At 51.3% G+C, this 16737-nt stretch overlaps 1 protein-coding gene across 9 annotated transcripts in view; it reads left to right on the top strand.

The window, feature by feature from the left end:
* Window positions 1-16737, top strand: part of ARHGEF11 (Rho guanine nucleotide exchange factor 11) — a 76750-nt gene that overhangs the window by 51745 nt on the left and 8268 nt on the right. For 6 of the 9 annotated variants that reach the window (XR_013812897.1, XM_079760391.1, XM_079760394.1 and 3 more), the window contains 16 exons: window positions 610-706; window positions 859-981; window positions 3682-3705; window positions 4852-4999; window positions 5287-5386; window positions 6093-6122; window positions 9745-9871; window positions 12475-12654; window positions 12737-12784; window positions 13003-13190; window positions 13482-13628; window positions 13876-13955; window positions 14093-14218; window positions 14748-14865; window positions 15682-15860; window positions 16436-16511. Coding sequence is in view for 8 of the 9 variants with exons in the window: in XM_079760391.1 (XP_079616517.1) it covers window positions 610-706; window positions 859-981; window positions 3682-3705; window positions 4852-4999; window positions 5287-5386; window positions 6093-6122; window positions 9745-9871; window positions 12475-12654; window positions 12737-12784; window positions 13003-13190; window positions 13482-13628; window positions 13876-13955; window positions 14093-14218; window positions 14748-14865; window positions 15682-15860; window positions 16436-16511 (1791 nt within the window). In the remaining variant the exon portion in view is untranslated. The remainder of the gene's footprint in view (window positions 1-609; window positions 707-858; window positions 982-3681; window positions 3706-4851; window positions 5000-5286; window positions 5387-6092; window positions 6123-9744; window positions 9872-12474; window positions 12655-12736; window positions 12785-13002; window positions 13191-13481; window positions 13629-13875; window positions 13956-14092; window positions 14219-14747; window positions 14866-15681; window positions 15861-16435; window positions 16512-16737) is intronic. The other 3 variants (XM_079760395.1, XM_079760392.1, XM_079760390.1) reach the window with 1 other exon arrangement.

The raw sequence follows: 16737 nt of genomic DNA, 5'->3' as shown, positions 1-16737 counted from the left end.
AGTGACCTAGGTGAGCACTTCGCTCCCTTCCTCTCTCCAGTCAGCAGCCTGAGGGGTGGATCCCAGCCCGTTTTCCAGAAGATAGAATTTGAAGCTGCCTTTGGAGAGAGGGTGACAGGAAGGAAAGCTCATGGGCACAGGCGAGAGGGTGAGCAGAGGTTGCCTAAAAGCAGAGAGGGAGCCACCACTGCCAGGAACTTGGCCATGAATGCGTGAAGCTGGATGCCGGGCAGGAGCGGCAGTGTGCAGTGTCTGGGGGAGTGGGTTTCCTATGAAGCGCTTGTGAGCTGGCCCTGGGGCCTAGGAGGAGTGTGAGCTTCTCAAACTCCTGGTGTCTGAGGGCAGCATCTAGACACAGCCCAGGAGGGGGCTTTAATATTTCTCCACTTAATAGAGCGCAGGACATCCAGAAAAGGGTCTCGTCCTTGCCTTGGGGCTTGCACATCGGGATTTTAGTCCTGAACTCAGGAATGCCTGCTAGGTCCAGGCCTCCGCTTCCTTTGGCTAACAGGAGGGCAGAAAGCTAGCCTCCCTCCCTTTGACACGCTCTACTAATGTAATCTCCTCCCCAACGTCCTTCCCCATTTCTGTCTCTGGCTCCCAACACAGACTTGCGCTTGCGGAGCGGCGAGGACTTGCGCTGCGTTCTCTCTGAGGCTCAGGAGGCAGCCATGCCGGAGATCCAGGAGCAGATCCAGGACTACAGGTGGCCTGGCCCTCTCTTCCCTCTGCTCCTCGCCCCTTTTCTTTCCCCTGTGATGTATCTCGTGTGTGTGTGTGTGTGTGTGTGTGTGTGTGAGACATTTCTGGGTATCTGTCTGTCAAGCGTTTGTGTACAGTTGTGTCTCTCTGGCTCAGAACGAAGCGCACTCTGGGACTGGGCAGCCTGTACGGTGAAAATGACCTGCTGGACCTGGATGGGAACCCTCTCCGAGAGCGCCAAGTGGCCGAGAAGCAGCTGGCTGCCCTGGGAGATATTCTGTGAGTCTCCAGTTCCACTGTTACCCCCAGAATAGGTTGACTTTTTTTTTTTTTTAATCTATTTTTCAGAGAAAAAGAGAGAGGGAGAAAGAGATCGAAACATCAATGATGATAGAGAATCATTGGTCGGTTGTCTCCTGCATGCCCCCTACTGGGGATCAAGCCCCCACACTGGGCATGTACCCTGACCTGGAATCGAACCTGGGGCCCTTCAGTCTGCAGGCCAACACTCTATCCACTGAGCCAAACCAGGTAGGGCTAGGATGATATTTTGTGGGTCTGTTTACCAACCTCTCCTCTTCCACTTCTTGTCTGATTCTCCTTCCCCTGAAAGATGGGGCTGCATTTCTCAGGCTGAGGGCTGATGATATTTCAAGGGAGTTGCAGAATTCGGGGCTTCTGACAGTCATGGGGTGGTTCTGATAAACCACGGGCTCTAGGAGTGCAGTGAGCTTTCTTTCCTTCATTACTTCTTTCTTTCCCTCTTTCTTTCTTTTTTTTAATTGATTTTATATAGAGAGGAAGTGAGCAGGTGGGAGAGAGAAACATATCTATTGATGGTCTCCTGCATGCCCCCTACTGGGGATCGAGCCCGCAACCTAGGCATGTGCCCTGACCAGGAATCGAACCAGCGACCTTTTGGTGCACTGGACACACCCAGCAGATCCACACCAGCCAGGGCAGTGAGCTTTAGGCTTCCCCTTCGCAGCCCTCTGCCTGACTGGTCTCCCTTCCTGTCCCTAAGATCATATCTGACTGAGCCTGAGGGGCACACAGTCTCCAATGGATCCGGTTACTGCAGGAGAGGGATGGAACTGGCTGACAGCAGACTGGCCTGACTAAACGTATTAAAGAGCCTCTGGCATAGCTGCTGTGGTTGCTCCTTTCCAGTCCCATTTTCTAAAGTGTTACGAGCTCCTGTGGTGGCTTTGTGGGGACACTTCACCCAGTGCTGCTGCTTAACTCAGTAGTTGTGTGACCTTGTTCAAGCCGTTTCATCTACCTTAGTCTCACTTATAAAATGGCAAAAGTTGGACTAGACGATCTCCATAGTCTCTACGAACACTGATTTTTCAATTCAGCAGCTGTTTCTGGAGTCTCTACCGTGTGCGTAGCACTGTTCTAGGCTCCTGGGATACATTAGTAAACCAAACAATGCTTCTTGTGGAGCAGTTGTTATAGTGGGAAGTATCGTAGATTGGAAAATAGTAAGTGCTGGGAGGTGGCGGGGCATAGAGCAGGCTGTGGAGGGCAGGAGCTCCAGAACTGGCTGGGGGGGGGGGGGGTGCAGTTTTAATTAAGAAAGTGGGGAGTTATCCTCGAAGACATTGGGGAAAGAGCGTCGCAGGCAGAGACAGCAGCCAGGGCAAAGTGGGAATGTGCTTGACATGTTTGAAGAATGGCAGACCAGTGTGGCCAGAGCAGATTCAGAAAGACAGTGCTAAAGTCCGAGAGGTAACGGGGGTCAGCCACCTAGCACCTGTGACTGGGAAGCCATTGGAGCTGTGAGAGACTCAAGTGGGTGGGGGTGTGTGGGAGAGCGAGGAAGGTTCCAGACAGGGGGGGAAGTCAGTTCCCAAAGCCATGGGCGTGGCCCACGGTGGTGGCCATGGAAGTTGTGGAAAGATGTCAGTTCTCGGTCTACTTTGACAGTAGAGCAGACGGATTTCTTTTAAAAAGTCAAGGAAGACGCCATGGTTTTTTAACCTAAGCTACTAAAAGGACAAAGGAAGGAGCCGTCACTCAGGATAGGAACGACTGTGCGGAGCAGTTTTGTAGTAGACCGTTGGGGGCTCAGAGGGCCAGGAGATGGTTTTTTAGACATCAGCCTGGAGAGTTGAGTAGCAGCTGCATATACGAAGCTGGTATTTGATAAGAGGTCTGGGCTGGATGGAGCTGAGACTAGATGAGATCAGACAGGGAAGGCATATTCTCTGAAAACAGCCCTCTGACCTTCAGCCAAGCCCTGAGTCCTTCTGGGCCTTAGTTTCCCTCACAGTCAGATGGCAGTAATCACCCAACCAGTCCAGGGATGGAGGCAAAACCTGACTGAGCCCATTCTGAGACTGGAGCACCACGGAATTATTTGGGATTATTACCGACAGCATACGTACCCCACTTCTAATGGTTTCCATTTAAAGCAGTGGAGCTTCAGTCTCATTACATGGGCCGTCTCATGGGTTATTTTGAGAATTAGATGAGTTAATACTTGTCAATAGGTTAGGATAGTGCCAGGCCCATAGTTAACACGCAAATGGAAGTTTCAGTTACTATTTATTCACCTCCTTTAAGTAGATTTCTTTGAATCGGGTCCCAAGCTATTATCTCACTCTCTCACCTTCTTTCCTCTGACCTCTGTGTCGGCCCAACCCACCCCCCTTCAGTTCTAGGTGGACCAAAGGAGGCGCCCCTTCCCCCATAATAGCTTCAGAGGCGGAAACATACCAGGCAGGAGCTGGATTTCCACATCCCCTCCGTTAGCTAGAAGGACATCGTCGTTAAAACTGTGGATGGAGTCCCTCGAGAGAATGAGAACCCTCTCCTCCTGACCCCACACTGGCTCTAGAGCTGAGGCGCAGAGTCACACCTGACCTTTTCACCATAGTCCTCCCTCCTCCCCATACCCCCTCCCCCCAGTCTGCACCGGTGGAGGAGCCGCTGCCTTGCAGTCTGAGTCATCTGTTCTTTCTTTTGTTCCAGGTTCAAATACGAGGAAGACAGGAGGTGAGTGAGTCTGTGGTGTAGTTTCAAGGTGGGAAGGAATGAGGTTGAGCTGCTGTGCTTTTCCATCTCTGCCAATCACAGGAGAGTCCCCAGCATTGTAGGATCACCGTCTGTCCCTGGTGGCACCATCTGTGTCACCACCACGCAGCCAGCTCATAAGGTCCAGGCCCCTAATACTCAGGATCGCTGAGTGGGATGGGCGTCTGCTTCTCAGTGTGAAGACACTGAGCTGCCATTGCTCACAGTATTCCCATACCTTGCATCCCTTCACCCAAATCAGCCCTGGTCCCCCTCCCACTTTTTTCTCCTAGCCTACCTAAAGAAGTAAGGGTGTAGGGCGGCCTGTGAGAGCAGCACCTACAGAAGGGAGCTGAGCTACAACACATTTTCTCTCTTGGCACATATTGTGATTATTTTTGCAGTCTGGATACAGATCTTTGTTTCTCAGCAGCAATGTTAAAATGAGCTTCCATCCCCTGAGCATCCCCACTTCCTAAGGGAGCGGGGATGGGGTTAGAAGTCTGTTGAAGAGGAGAGGAAAACCAGGGCAGCAGCATTTGCTGCACTGAACCCACAAAGTGGATAATCTACCAAATTGAGAGCCGAATCCATTTTTAAACACAGAGCTCTGGACAGTTTCATCTGTGGCAACTGAAAGCTACTTGACAGCTCCTTTCCGTCCTTTCTCTTTGTACTTGGCTGAGGGCGGGTGGCGAGGACAGTCTGCCCTAGAAGAGGCCGGTTGGCATTTCTCCCCCGCCCTGTGCCACTCCACCCCCAAGTAAGTGCCTGAGGACATGAACTGGCTCCTCCCCGGCCCTCCAGGCCTTCCCACGGCTGGTTTGCTTCCATTGTAGGGAACTGGCATGTCCTTCCACTGACCACTATCCCCGTGTTAGGAAAAATTCTGCTCAGGAAAAGTACAATTTCTCCTGGGAGTCATGGCAGCCAAGACTTCTAGCCAGCTTCTGCCTGCTGCCCTGTTTGAATATTCCAGGCCTCCCTCTGACTGCCCTGGCCCCTACCTACCGCTTTGCCACCCTACTGGGTGGTGGTGAGGAACCAAAGCAGCATTCTTGGCCCTTCCCCATGCTGGCAGAGACATGACTGAGCTCTCTGAGACAGCACCCCACTCCTGCCTTCCAGCGCCCCCATGGACTTCGCCCTCAACACCTACATGAGCCATGCTGGGATCCGGCTTCGAGAGGCACGGTCTTCCAACGCGGCTGAAAAGGCCCCGTTGTCTGCTCCTGACAAGGACAAGTGGCTGCCCTTCTTCCCGAAGACCAAGAAGGTAACAGAGCCACCCTAGAAAGCGTCTTCTCTTGACACAGGTCTCCGCACTGAGGCAGGCTGGGAAAGCCCTTTTGGAGGTATCTAGCTCGTCCCACCACCTGTGGCCATGGTGAAAATCCTCACCTTCGAGCAGCTCTCTCCCTTCCTCCAAACCTAGTTAGGGAACAAGCATGACCCTGCTCTCCAGTTTCTTATTTAGGGCCAGTCTTCGGAGCAGCGGCAGAGTGATTAGTGGCCAAATCTGGGTATTGGGATCTTCTCCAACCCCCATGTCTCTTTTCTCAGCAGAGCAGCAATCCCAAGAAAGAAAAGGATGCCTTGGAAGACAAGAAGCGAAACCCCATCCTCAAATACATCGGGAAGCCCAAAAGCTCGTCCCAGAGTAGTGAGTATTCGGGGAGCAACAGCCTCAAGGGGGACCTCAGCCCCTTCATAGACCAGCATGATGGCAGAAGGTCTTCCAGGGTTTCTGAGAGCCACAGGCCCAAACTCTGAGATGCAGCTTCCTCTTGGTGCTACTGTGTTCTCACCTGGCCACACTGCTGCAGGCCCTTTGAGGAACAGGTAACTGTGCCAGAGCCACTCGTAGCGCTGAACCGCCATAGGGGGGACTATTTCCCCCTCGGCAGTATTGCTCTGTTGACACCGAGTGCCGCCTTCACCTTCATCTGTACTCCTGAGGGCCTGTGTGTTGGGAGCAATTATGGGCCCTTGATGGGGAATTGAGTTACTATTAAGCAGAACTAGTTGGAAAGAGGGCAGGTTTGGGGCCCAGAGGTTCCCTGAATGCCATCAGTAACCCAACTCGGTCGGTCCTGCCGTTGATTTCTTCCCCATTGTGCCATTTGTCTGGACATTGCCGCTGGCCCTCGCAGTCATTTCCTAAGACCACCAGTACTAGTCCCGGAAATCTGTGAAGGGCCGTGGGTGGGGCTGCTGCCTTTTCTGAAGTTGCTGCTCTGGGGGAAGGGGAGGGGACTCCTAGATCAGCCCCGATTTTTGCCACCACATCCATTTTCCAGCTTGATGTAATTTTTATTTTAATTTGACTTTTCATGGTTTACTTTTGTTTTTGTTTGTTTGTTTTTTAGCATTTCATATTCCCTTGTCCCCTGTGGAAGGTAAAAGGACCATTTTCTTTGAATTTTTCTTTGCATTAGCATTGAGTTTCCATTTCCCAAATCCCATCTTTCCTTCCCTTTTCTTTCTTCATCCTCTCCTCCTGTCCTGCCCCTCTTCCTTCCCTCCCTTTCCTCATTCCAATTCTCTGATACGTTCCTCCTTGCTGCTAACGCTGCTCTGTGACACAAGACACTGCCCAGGGGGCTCCCCCCTCACGCCTGCCGGTTGCAGGGTTGGAAGGGCCAGGACACGCCTCCTCACAGTTGTCCCACAGTCTGAGGCCTCCCTCTGCCACTGTCACCTTTCCATGGATGAGGCGCCAACCGTCCAGGATTTTATGGAAATGAGGGAAACCCTTGCACATTGAAATGTCCTGCACAAGTTCCTCAGATTTTTATTTTCAATCGAAATAATAACAAAAATCCTCATTTTTTTAAGGTTACAGGCTTTTGTGGGTTTTTAAAAATAAATAATGGGTCTCCAGCAGTTTTTTGGGGGTAGTTTTAATTTATATCACCTACTTGGCTTAATCCCTTTAGTATAGTCCCTCCATCTTTTTTACTCTTAATTTTGCCAGCACTGGGTAACTACAACAGTTAAAAAAGAATGACCCTGCCATAGCCGGTGTGGCTCAGTGGATAGAGCATCAGCCTGCGGACTGAAGGGCCCCAGGTTCCATTCTGGTCAAGGGCACATGCCTGGGTTGCGGGCTCAATTCCCAGTAGGGGGCATGCAGGAGGCAGCCGATCGATGATTCTCTTTCATCATTGATGTTTCTCTCTCTCCCTCTTTCTCTCTGAAATCGATTAAAAAATATATATTAAAAAGAATAGAATGACCCTAGTATGTAGAGTACCTATTACCTATCTTCTAAAACATGTGTATTAAAACATATATACATAATACACATTAACCCAAAGAAGCTAGAACTTAGAATTGGACAAGCTCATTTCCCATCAGCGAGGGAATATTTAAGTGATTAATATTTCTAGGTTCTATAATAAATGTATGGAGGAAGGTAGCAGTGGGATGCAATCAGGAAATGATTCTGTTCCTAGAATTCATTCTATGTAAAAGTGTCAATTAAAAATAATGATCTACAAACTATAAATTTTTTAAATTATTGAATGCCTAGATTCATTATGCTGTTTAAACAACAAAAATAATTATTTTTATTTATTTTTTAATTATATATTTTATTGATTTTTTACAGAGAGGAAGGGAGAGGGATAGAGAATTAGAAACATCGATAAGAGAGAAACATCGATCAGCTCCCTCCTGCACACCCCCTACTGGGGATGTGCCCGCAACCAAGGTACATGCCCTTGACCGGAATCGAACCTGGGACCTTTCAGTCCGCAGGGCGACGCTCTATCCACTGAGCCAAACCGGTTTGGGCCAAAAATAATTATTGAAAAAGTGATTATAAAACAATATGAAAAAATAAAAGAATGGCCTTGAAACCCAGCCCTTAGTTTTAACACATACTTCATCCCATCTGCCCTGCCCAAGGAAGGCGTGAGGCAAGCATCAGGCTTTAAGAGGCCGAGCAGCCTTGCTCCAGCCGCGTGCTTTGTGTCCGCCTGAGCGGGGCCGGGAACACCCAGGGTGGAGTTGCTGATCCTGGGGCAGGATCAGGATGCTGGGTGTTCACCATCTCTTTGAGTCAGATCTTTCAATTATGATATTATGATTTGGTTTGTGTTCTCAAATTCTCAGGACACCAAACATACCTATATTCATATCTAAAGACCACATACCCACCAAAGCTAGAAAATCTCAATATTGAGTTTTGCCATTTAGGATGATCAACTCTTGCCCATTTATTAGTGAGAATATCTGATTGTTAGTAACATAATATACTTTATTTAGTTTTATTGTCATTCAGATAATGGAGGAAGGAGAACAAAGGCTACTAGTGAAACCTTGCTTTTTTATTTATATTTTTATTGATTTCTGAGAGGAAGAGAGAGTGGTAGAGAGATAGAAACATCGATGATGAGAGAGAAGCATTGATCAGCTGCCTCCTGCACGCCCCACACTGGGGGCATGTGCTCTGACCAGGAATAGAACCGTGACCTCCTGGTTCATAGGTTGATGCTCAACAACTGAGCCATGGCCAGCTGGGCAAACTTTGCTCTTTTTAAAAATGTGCTACTTCCCACCAACTTTCCCCTGTACTCTGGGTTTTTCAGTTATACAAGATCTCAGGGCCACGCCTGTTTCTTGTCACAGCTGGGACATACTATATCCCAAGGACAGAAGGCATTTCCAAGTGGCCCATGGGAGGGGGAACAGTGGACTCAGCCGGGCTCCATCATCACCCAGCCAGGGCCGCTCAGGGCTGTGGCTGCACAGCTGACCCTGGCTTCTGCTGTTGCCCCACGGCCCAGATGCACATTCAGTCTGGGACAGGCAGGTCTGGCCCTAAGCTCAGAAATGGGAGTGATGGTAATACGCCTACTCCTGTCACATACACACAGCCACCTATCGGACAGTTTTAGAAAAATATTACCCTAGTTACCTGCCTAAAGAATATGAAGTTGTACGCTTTGAGGAGATCAACTAAATGTTATTGATCTGTTTCCTATGGCTTGGAAATTTTCTTATGAAACTGAAATTTCGATACATAGGGAGATTTGTAAGTTTGTACATGTAGATATCAGAATCTGAAGCTGGGGCGGGACACCAGTCAGTTGGTTAGGATTAGGGCCTGCCCTCTGGGGTATCTGCCTTGCCCTGCCTCCCACCCCCACCCCATCCCCAGTCCCACTTATCCTTCCTTTGGTCTCAGGCTGAGCAGCATTTCTGGCCCAACTCCTGTTCTGATATCACTGAACTTAGAGCTGAGCTAGTTGGCTTTGAAGATGAGAGCCATTGAGCCCTGAGCCAGAAATGTCTTCTCCAGGTCTCTGCATGGTATCACACATACCTTTTTACTCTTATATGCCCTGTCTGCTTCTTTGAACAAGAATAGCTGTCTTTTGTCTTAGCTTTGAAAAGGGGCTGGAATGTGAATGCCAGAAATGACATCTCTCCTTTGTTCCTCCTAAGACCCCCCTCACTGGTAATAAAGGGTTTGATTCTATAATGATGGAGACCAGGGATGGGGCGGGGGGGCGTGGAGAGCAGAAAGAGCAGGAAGGAAAACTCAAAGAAGAACAGAAATCATGAACTCTAAAGGTAATACAAATTTGGAAAGTGCTTGATATAATGTGGTACCGTGGCCAGATGACATGTAGGTATGTTTTTTGGTCCCCCCTAGGTATTTTTTTAACCTATATGTGGATCTTGAGAAAAACCTAGTCACAATTTTCAAGCAGAAGAATCATTGTGATAAAGAATGTGGGAGTCAAAAGAAATATCCATAGAATATGTACTTCTAAACCCTCTCATTTTGCAGATAAGAAAGAGCAAACCCAGAAAGGTAGAGGGACTGCCCAGGCCACCCTCATGTCAGCAGAAGAGCCAGGACTAGACTGTGCCTCCTGTTCTCCGCCCACACTGCTCTCATCCATGCTTGCTCCTTGCTCTGTCTTCGGGGTTAGAGGGGAGCGAGAGTCCTGAGCCATCGTCCTTATACAGAAAGCAGAGTGCCCTCCATTATCTTTCTGCTTCTAGTTAAACCAGGCAATGTGAGGAACATCATTCAGCACTTTGAGAACAACCAGCAGTATGATGCCCCAGAACCTGGGATGCAGCGACTCTCGACAGGAAGCTTTCCCGAGGACCTGCTGGAGAGCGACAGGTAGCCGTGGCTGGATGGGAGCTGCCCAAGGAGGGGCACCTGGGTAGGGTTTGGAGCTAGCTTAATTCCAGCTACTTTAGCCCCTGCACCAGACTGTGAGACCCTCCCTCCCTCACCCTTCCCTCCTGTGTAGCTTCAGAGGAAGACGTAATAGGTGTTGGCACTCAGGCCAGCAGAAGAGAGAGCAGGGTCCCGACCTCCCAGCCCAGGAACCACAATCCTTTAAAATTTCCTTCGGATTCAACCCTGACTTCTCAGCAGCCTTCATCCCAAGAATGAGCTCGATTATATTATGAAGCAGCTAATCAGGAAACCCTAAATGACAAGGCTAGAGGAAACTGTGAAGGGGAAGAAGGGACTTGTTCTTGACTACGGCATGACTCTACAGTCAACGCCTAAATGAAATTTGCCTGTAGTTGGAAATGTCCTTGCAAATTTCTTAAGTCACCCTTGAGGTACAGGAGTGTGGTCTTACGTGTACGAGAATAAAGAATAATGCTTGTGTGCACTCAAGTCTGAGCCACTGGATTGGACTAAATAAAGGCAGGCACAAAGGCAACCCAATAAGTAGCAGCCTTCATAGTCGAACCATTTACCTCTGAAATACCTAATGATTAAATCATATGTGAGACACTCCTTCTTGTGTGCAAGGTTACTCCTTTTTGTTAAGTTTAATACGTGTTAAATGATTTTGCCAAATGAGAATTAACAAAGATTTAGGGAAGATAAAAGTTAGATTTGTACTGGGATGAGGTTGAGTTCTCGTATTACTGAGTAAATTAAATATACAAATTATGTAATTGCTGGGGTAGGCGTAGTCATATAGAAGATCAAATACACAATTGTAAGATATATCAATATTTTGATAGAATATTTGAGACCAATTGCAAATTTGTATTCTTTTTTTTATTTTTTATTTTATTTTATTGATTTTTCACAGAGAGGAAGAGAGAGGGACAGAGAGTTAGAAACATCGATGAGAGAGAAACATCGATCAGCTGCCTCCTGCACACCCCCCACTGGGGATGTGCCCGCAACCAAGGTACATGCCCCTGACCGGAATCGAACCTGGGACCCTTGAGTCCGCAGGCCGACGCTCTATCCACTGAGCCAAACCGGTTTCGGGCATGCAAATTTGTATTCTTGAAGTTGCTGGGTATATTTGCCCTAAGATGTTCACTAGGATCCTAAATTCACAGAAGCCTTTGGATTTGGTGACTAAGTTCACTGGCAGCCTTAGAAATAGTGTCAGCACAGTGGGTCAGAGGTTGTCGTAGATACTTAGAAGGTCTGAGAAGCCCCCAGTTCTAGAAGGCAGTCCCAGAGGTGGGTTATGTGCCTCACTTCTTGGTGGGAGTACTATTCACTTGTGGGCACTGAAGGAAGTTGCTTACCTCTGCAGCCCCAGTAACCTCACTGGATGAAGTTTGTCGTGCTAAAGTGACCCATTGGGGGCACGGGTGAAAGTGTTTTGAGTTAGTCTGGATTGGAATTGTTCTAACAGATTTTGGGGGTGAGTTCAGTAGGGGACCAGTGAGCAGTGTGGGTTCTAACCCTGCGGACAAACCCTCAAGATGCTGAGGATGGAGGCCCCATGTAGATCCTCTGACAGTATGGAGACACTTGATGAATGGAGACCAAGCCATTAGGCTCCCGTGTAGCAGCGTGCTGTGCTCTTAAGAGCTCTCCAGACTCTACAGGCCTCCTGTGGTTGTGGATGCATGGCAGGATGTGGGATTAGTAATAATGTCAACAAGCAGCCCAGCAGGGTTGTGGGGGGAGGCGACATCCTGGGCAGCAAGGGTCCAGAGATGCTGCTCTCTCGGGGCGGATGTGCTGCAGGACCCAAAAGGGCCACACCCACTTGTCAGCGTCTCATCGAGCCCCAGAGACGCTCAGTGGCCAAGCCTGGCCAGCCGGGAAGCCGGTTCCTAATGGTCGGTAAGCAGCTCCTGTAAGTGAGCTTCCAAGCTGGTCTGCTTCCAGAAAGGAAATGGAAGCTTGGGAAGGATCCTGTGAAGAAGAATGGAAGAAATCTGCATTGAATGGAGGGGCAGTGCTCTATCAGCAGATAGAATGTTCTGGCACGCAGTGTAGAAAATGCTAGAATGAGTGTGTGAAGACATTTCCTCGTAGATGATCTTGTGAAAGGAAGGGGCCGGCTCAAGCCGGAGTCCACAGTGGGAGCTGACCTGTTCCATAGCAGAGGGCAAGATGGTGCCAGGGTGGGACCTGGTAGTTTAATGGGTGCCCACGGCTTTCCTGATGGAGCCTGGTTTCCTGGGCATTAGGACACTGCAGTCTGATTTTGTTAGTTCCAGATTTCACTTTCCTGTTAGGATTGCTTTCCGATCGGTCCTGAGCAAGACGAGAGGCTTTGTCCTTCCCCGGCCCGGTGTGGGAGAACTTTGTAGAGCAGCAGAAGTATTTATCGTTGGAAAGCGTCTTTCGTCTAGGAATTTTCATGTTTGGGTGAATCTTGGTGTTTGGGCCTTTTGTGGGGATGGGGTGGAGAATCTGCACCACTGAGGCGTCCTTGAGGTGGGCAGCAGATGAAGCTGGCCAGGACATCGGATCCCAGGGTCTCTTGCCCTTTTCCCCAGCTCCCGCTCAGAGATTCGCTTGGGCCGCTCTGAGAGCCTGAAGGGCCGGGAGGAGCTGAAGCGCTCTCGGAAGACGGAGAACGTGCCCCGCTCCCGCAGTGACGTGGACATGGATGCTGCCGCGGAGGCTGCTCGCCTCCACCAGTCAGCCTCGTCATCTGCCTCCAGCCTCTCCACCAGGTGGGCAGGGCTCCGTGGCTCCGCCCACTGATACTGCAGGGGCAGGAGCAGCGGGTTCTGAGAGTTAACATTCTCTCCACAGGTCTCTTGAGAACCCTACTCCTCCCTTCACCCCCAAAATGGGTCGCAGGTGAGTGATGGGTGCGGTAGCACTTCTCTTAGGTGTCTGAGTTCCAGCCACGTCCCACTGTTTCTCCCACCCCTGATGGCTGGGTAGGTGTGCATCTCCTCCGTGGCCTGCTGCTTCCCAGTGGGCACGGGGCAAGCAGATTGGGCAGGAGAGGGAGGGACAAACCCCAAGTGTGAGTTTTCCCTCCAAGTAAAGCTAAGCTGCTCATTTTCTCCCAGGAGCATTGAGTCCCCCAGCCTGGGGTTCTGCACAGATGTCCTCCTCCCCCACCTCCTAGAGGATGACCTGGGCCAGCTGTCCGACCTGGAGCTAGAGCCAGACACCCAGAACTGGCAGCACACAGTGGGCAGGGATGTGGTGGCGGGGCTCACCCAGAGGGAAATTGACCGGCAGGAGGTCATCAACGGTGAGAACGTGCTCCTCTTCGCCCCGTCCCTGCTCACCCCATTTCCACTCTAACTCGTGTGGGAACAGGTGTGAGGAGTAAAGAGGGTGGGCCCTGTCCCAGGTCCTTGTTGATCCTAAGGAACAACTCAGTTCTGACCCTTGGGTGAGAGAAAGTCCGTGTACGATTTGAGAACAGTACTCAGTTCCCCCCAAAATAAAGTGGTTTGGGGGGTCACGGTAGTGACTCTAGATACTTGCTGATATGTTTTCTCCCTGTCTTTCTACTCCTCCTGTCACAACCGCTGCTCAGAGTTGTTTGTGACAGAGGCTTCCCATCTGCGCACACTCCGGGTCCTGGACCTGATCTTCTACCAGCGAATGAAGAAGGAGAACCTGATGCCCCGGGAGGAGCTGGCCCGGCTCTTCCCCAACCTACCTGAACTCATCGAGATCCACAGTGAGGAGATGTCCTCCCCGCCTCCTCCCTCCACACCCCTCCGGCTAGCCTTCAGGCTTCTGTTCCACTTTACCCGCATGCTGGGCCCTCCCTGTGTGGAAAACCCTGGCAGTGCTCTTGTACAACCTGAAGCCAGCATTCCAGTTACCCCCAAAGCATACTGGTTTCCAGACCCTTCCCCACAACCCTGCTGTCAGGTCCTCTGCCGCTCCACCCAGGCCTTGCTGTTTCTTCTCCCCTTGCCCAGATTCCTGGTGTGAAGCCATGAAGAAGCTCCGGGAGGAGGGCCCCATCATCACAGAAATCAGTGACCTCATGCTGGCTCGGGTATAGCTGCAAACTTCTGCTTGGAGGAGAGGGGGGTCATTACCAAGGCTTGAGGATGTGGCAAAGAAGGAGACGGGGAGGGACCAGTCCCAGGTAGGGATGTGATGATGCCTGCCCGTGTCCACTCTGCCTCTCAGTTTGATGGTCCTGCCCGAGAGGAACTCCAGCAAGTGGCCGCCCAGTTCTGCTCGTACCAATCCATAGCCCTGGAGCTGATCAAGACCAAGCAGCGGAAGGAGAGCCGATTCCAGCTCTTCATGCAGGTGCGTTCTTTGCCATCCTTCCGCCTTCTCTCATTGCCACTACACGTTAGCCAAGTCAGTCATATCTCAATAAAGGCGGGGCGGGGCCAGATCTCTTGAACTCCCTCCCGGCCCCCAGCTCCAAGCACCCCTGCCCCTTCTCTCTCCCGGGGAGGATAATGCGAACTCCCTGCACCCATCTGTACCCTCCCTCACGCCACCTCTCCCAAAACACTGACCTATATCTACTCTCAAGACAGAGGCTGCTGTTTGCCGGAAAGAACACTGGATAAGCAGTCATTAGGTCCGGCTCACTTGTAACACCTGCTCTGTGTGGCTCCTTCGACCATATTCCTTCCACAGGCATCTGTCTCCCTGCCCCCACATGCTTTGTCTTAAATATTCAAGAAGGAAGCTGCCATCGCTGTTCTGAGTTTCCCTCTGGAATTAGGACCTATGTGGCATTTTCACACCCACCCAGGTGCTGAGCCCATAAACCAGCCCCTCACCCTGGGTTGACATCTTCCTGTCTGTGCCTCCTTTCGTCTAGGAGGCTGAGAGCCACCCTCAGTGCCGGCGGCTGCAGCTGCGGGACCTCATCATCTCTGAGATGCAGCGGCTGACCAAGTACCCGCTGCTGCTGGAGAGCATCATCAAGCACACGGAGGGTAGGGCTGGGCGAGGGACTAGCGTGAGAGGCGGCAACCCTCATTTCAGACCCTAGTCCTAGCATTGACATACTTGGTGACCTTAGAAAGTCACCTGACCTCTCTGGTCTTCAGGGTCTTCATCCTTGCCTTGTTATGAGCAGTCTCAAAGAAGGTAATGAGGTCAATGCACCTTGGGAAAGGGAGGTGCTCAGCAGTGGCAGGGGTGAGGGCTACCTCTAGCCCAGGTGGGGCCTTTGTACAGCTAAGAGGACAGCATCTGAGTGGACACAGGTTGGTCCATGGAGGGCACCATGGTTCCACACCAGGGGCCATGGCTGGATTGTAGTCCCCATTCTCCCCGCCACACACACTGGATGCCTCTGCGAGGCACAAAAGACAACCGTGTGTGGTAACTAGCGGAGTAGGGGCCGTGCTGAATGAGGGGTCTGACCCGTGTTCCACTGTTCCCGGCATCCTGAGCGTCTGTCACCACTCACATTTGAGGTATTGGAGTCAGGGTAACGGTGTGAGGAACCTCCACGTAACTCAGCAGGTATCCTAGGGCACCGTCACCGCGCTTGCCCAGTCTCTGTCCCTGCCCCGTCCGCAGCGCTGCTTGTGGGCTAGGCCAGAACTCCCCAGAGCCGTCAGTGCCCTCAGAGCAGTGACCCTCAGTAAAGATAACGTTACCCTGAGGTCCTCAGGTTAGGCACGGGTGGCGAATCTGTACTGTCCCTGCTGGTCGGTGGTGGGTGTGAGTCGCCGGTGATGTCGGACTCCAGGCTTCTCGGGCAGGAGCGAGCTCCTAACTGCCGCCTCTGTGCTGACTGGTAGGTGGCACCTCTGAGCATGAGAAGCTTTGCCGGGCCCGGGATCAATGCCGGGAAATTCTTAAGTACGTGAATGAAGCGGTGAAGCAGACAGAGAACCGGCACCGTTTAGAGGGCTATCAGAAACGCCTGGACACCACCTCCCTGGAGAGGGCCAGCAACCCCTTGGCAGCAGAATTCAAGGTAGGAGGCAGAGGGGCAGCATGGTCACCCCCCACACGCACACGCACACGTTCTGGGGCACCCTGGAGAGCAGCACTCTGGTCAGGAGACCTGGCCTGTCTGGTGGGATGGCGTGGTGAGTCCCGGGAACACACATACCTCCTGTTACCATTGTCAGTCCATCCAGGCAGACATGGGCAGACAGCCCCACATAAAGACTAGTGTTAGACTCAGCCGGGAAGAGCAGGGGTGGGAGTTCCAACTTGAGGTAAGGTAAAGATCCTTTGGGAGGGAATAAAGCTGAAGGGATGGGCACGTGAAGCAGAGTGCTCTTCTTAGGAAGGTGGATGGCATGTGGTACGGGGTGGACGAGAGACCTAAGCCAGAGCTGTCGGCATATCCCCCAATCCAGCACAAGCCCCGTGACTTCGTAGTGGCCTGTTCACTTGTCTGTGTCCCTCACAAGAGGGTAAGGGCAAGGACTATTTCTTGTCACCACTGATCCCGAGCCCCTTAGCATGGTGTCTGGCACATAGTAGGTTCTCAGATACTTGTTGAATGGATGAATGAATGAACAAATGGTTTCTCCTTAACAGAGCCTGGATCTTACAACCAGAAAGATGATCCATGAGGGGCCCCTGACGTGGAGGATCAGCAAGGATAAGACCCTGGGTATGGGGGTGTGTGCTGGGGCCAGGGGAAGTCTGGGGGGGCCTGGGCTGCCCCAGCACTTCCCTCCCTGGAGCATGACTCCTGGAACCTGGTGCTCTCTAAAGGGGCAGTCAGGGAGCCGGGAAGCAGCTTAAAACATAACTGGGAGAGTTCAGACTCCTTATGCACGGCATGGGGTACCAACAAGAAAGGGCCAGGCACCCCAGAGCCCCCGGCGCCTGTGTGT

This window comes from Cnephaeus nilssonii (genome assembly GCF_951640355.1).
Source record: "Cnephaeus nilssonii genome assembly, chromosome: 21".
Classification (NCBI taxonomy): domain Eukaryota; kingdom Metazoa; phylum Chordata; class Mammalia; order Chiroptera; family Vespertilionidae; genus Cnephaeus; species Cnephaeus nilssonii.
The sequence above is the reverse complement of the archived record's forward strand: the minus strand, read 5'-3'. Positions and strand labels throughout refer to the sequence as shown.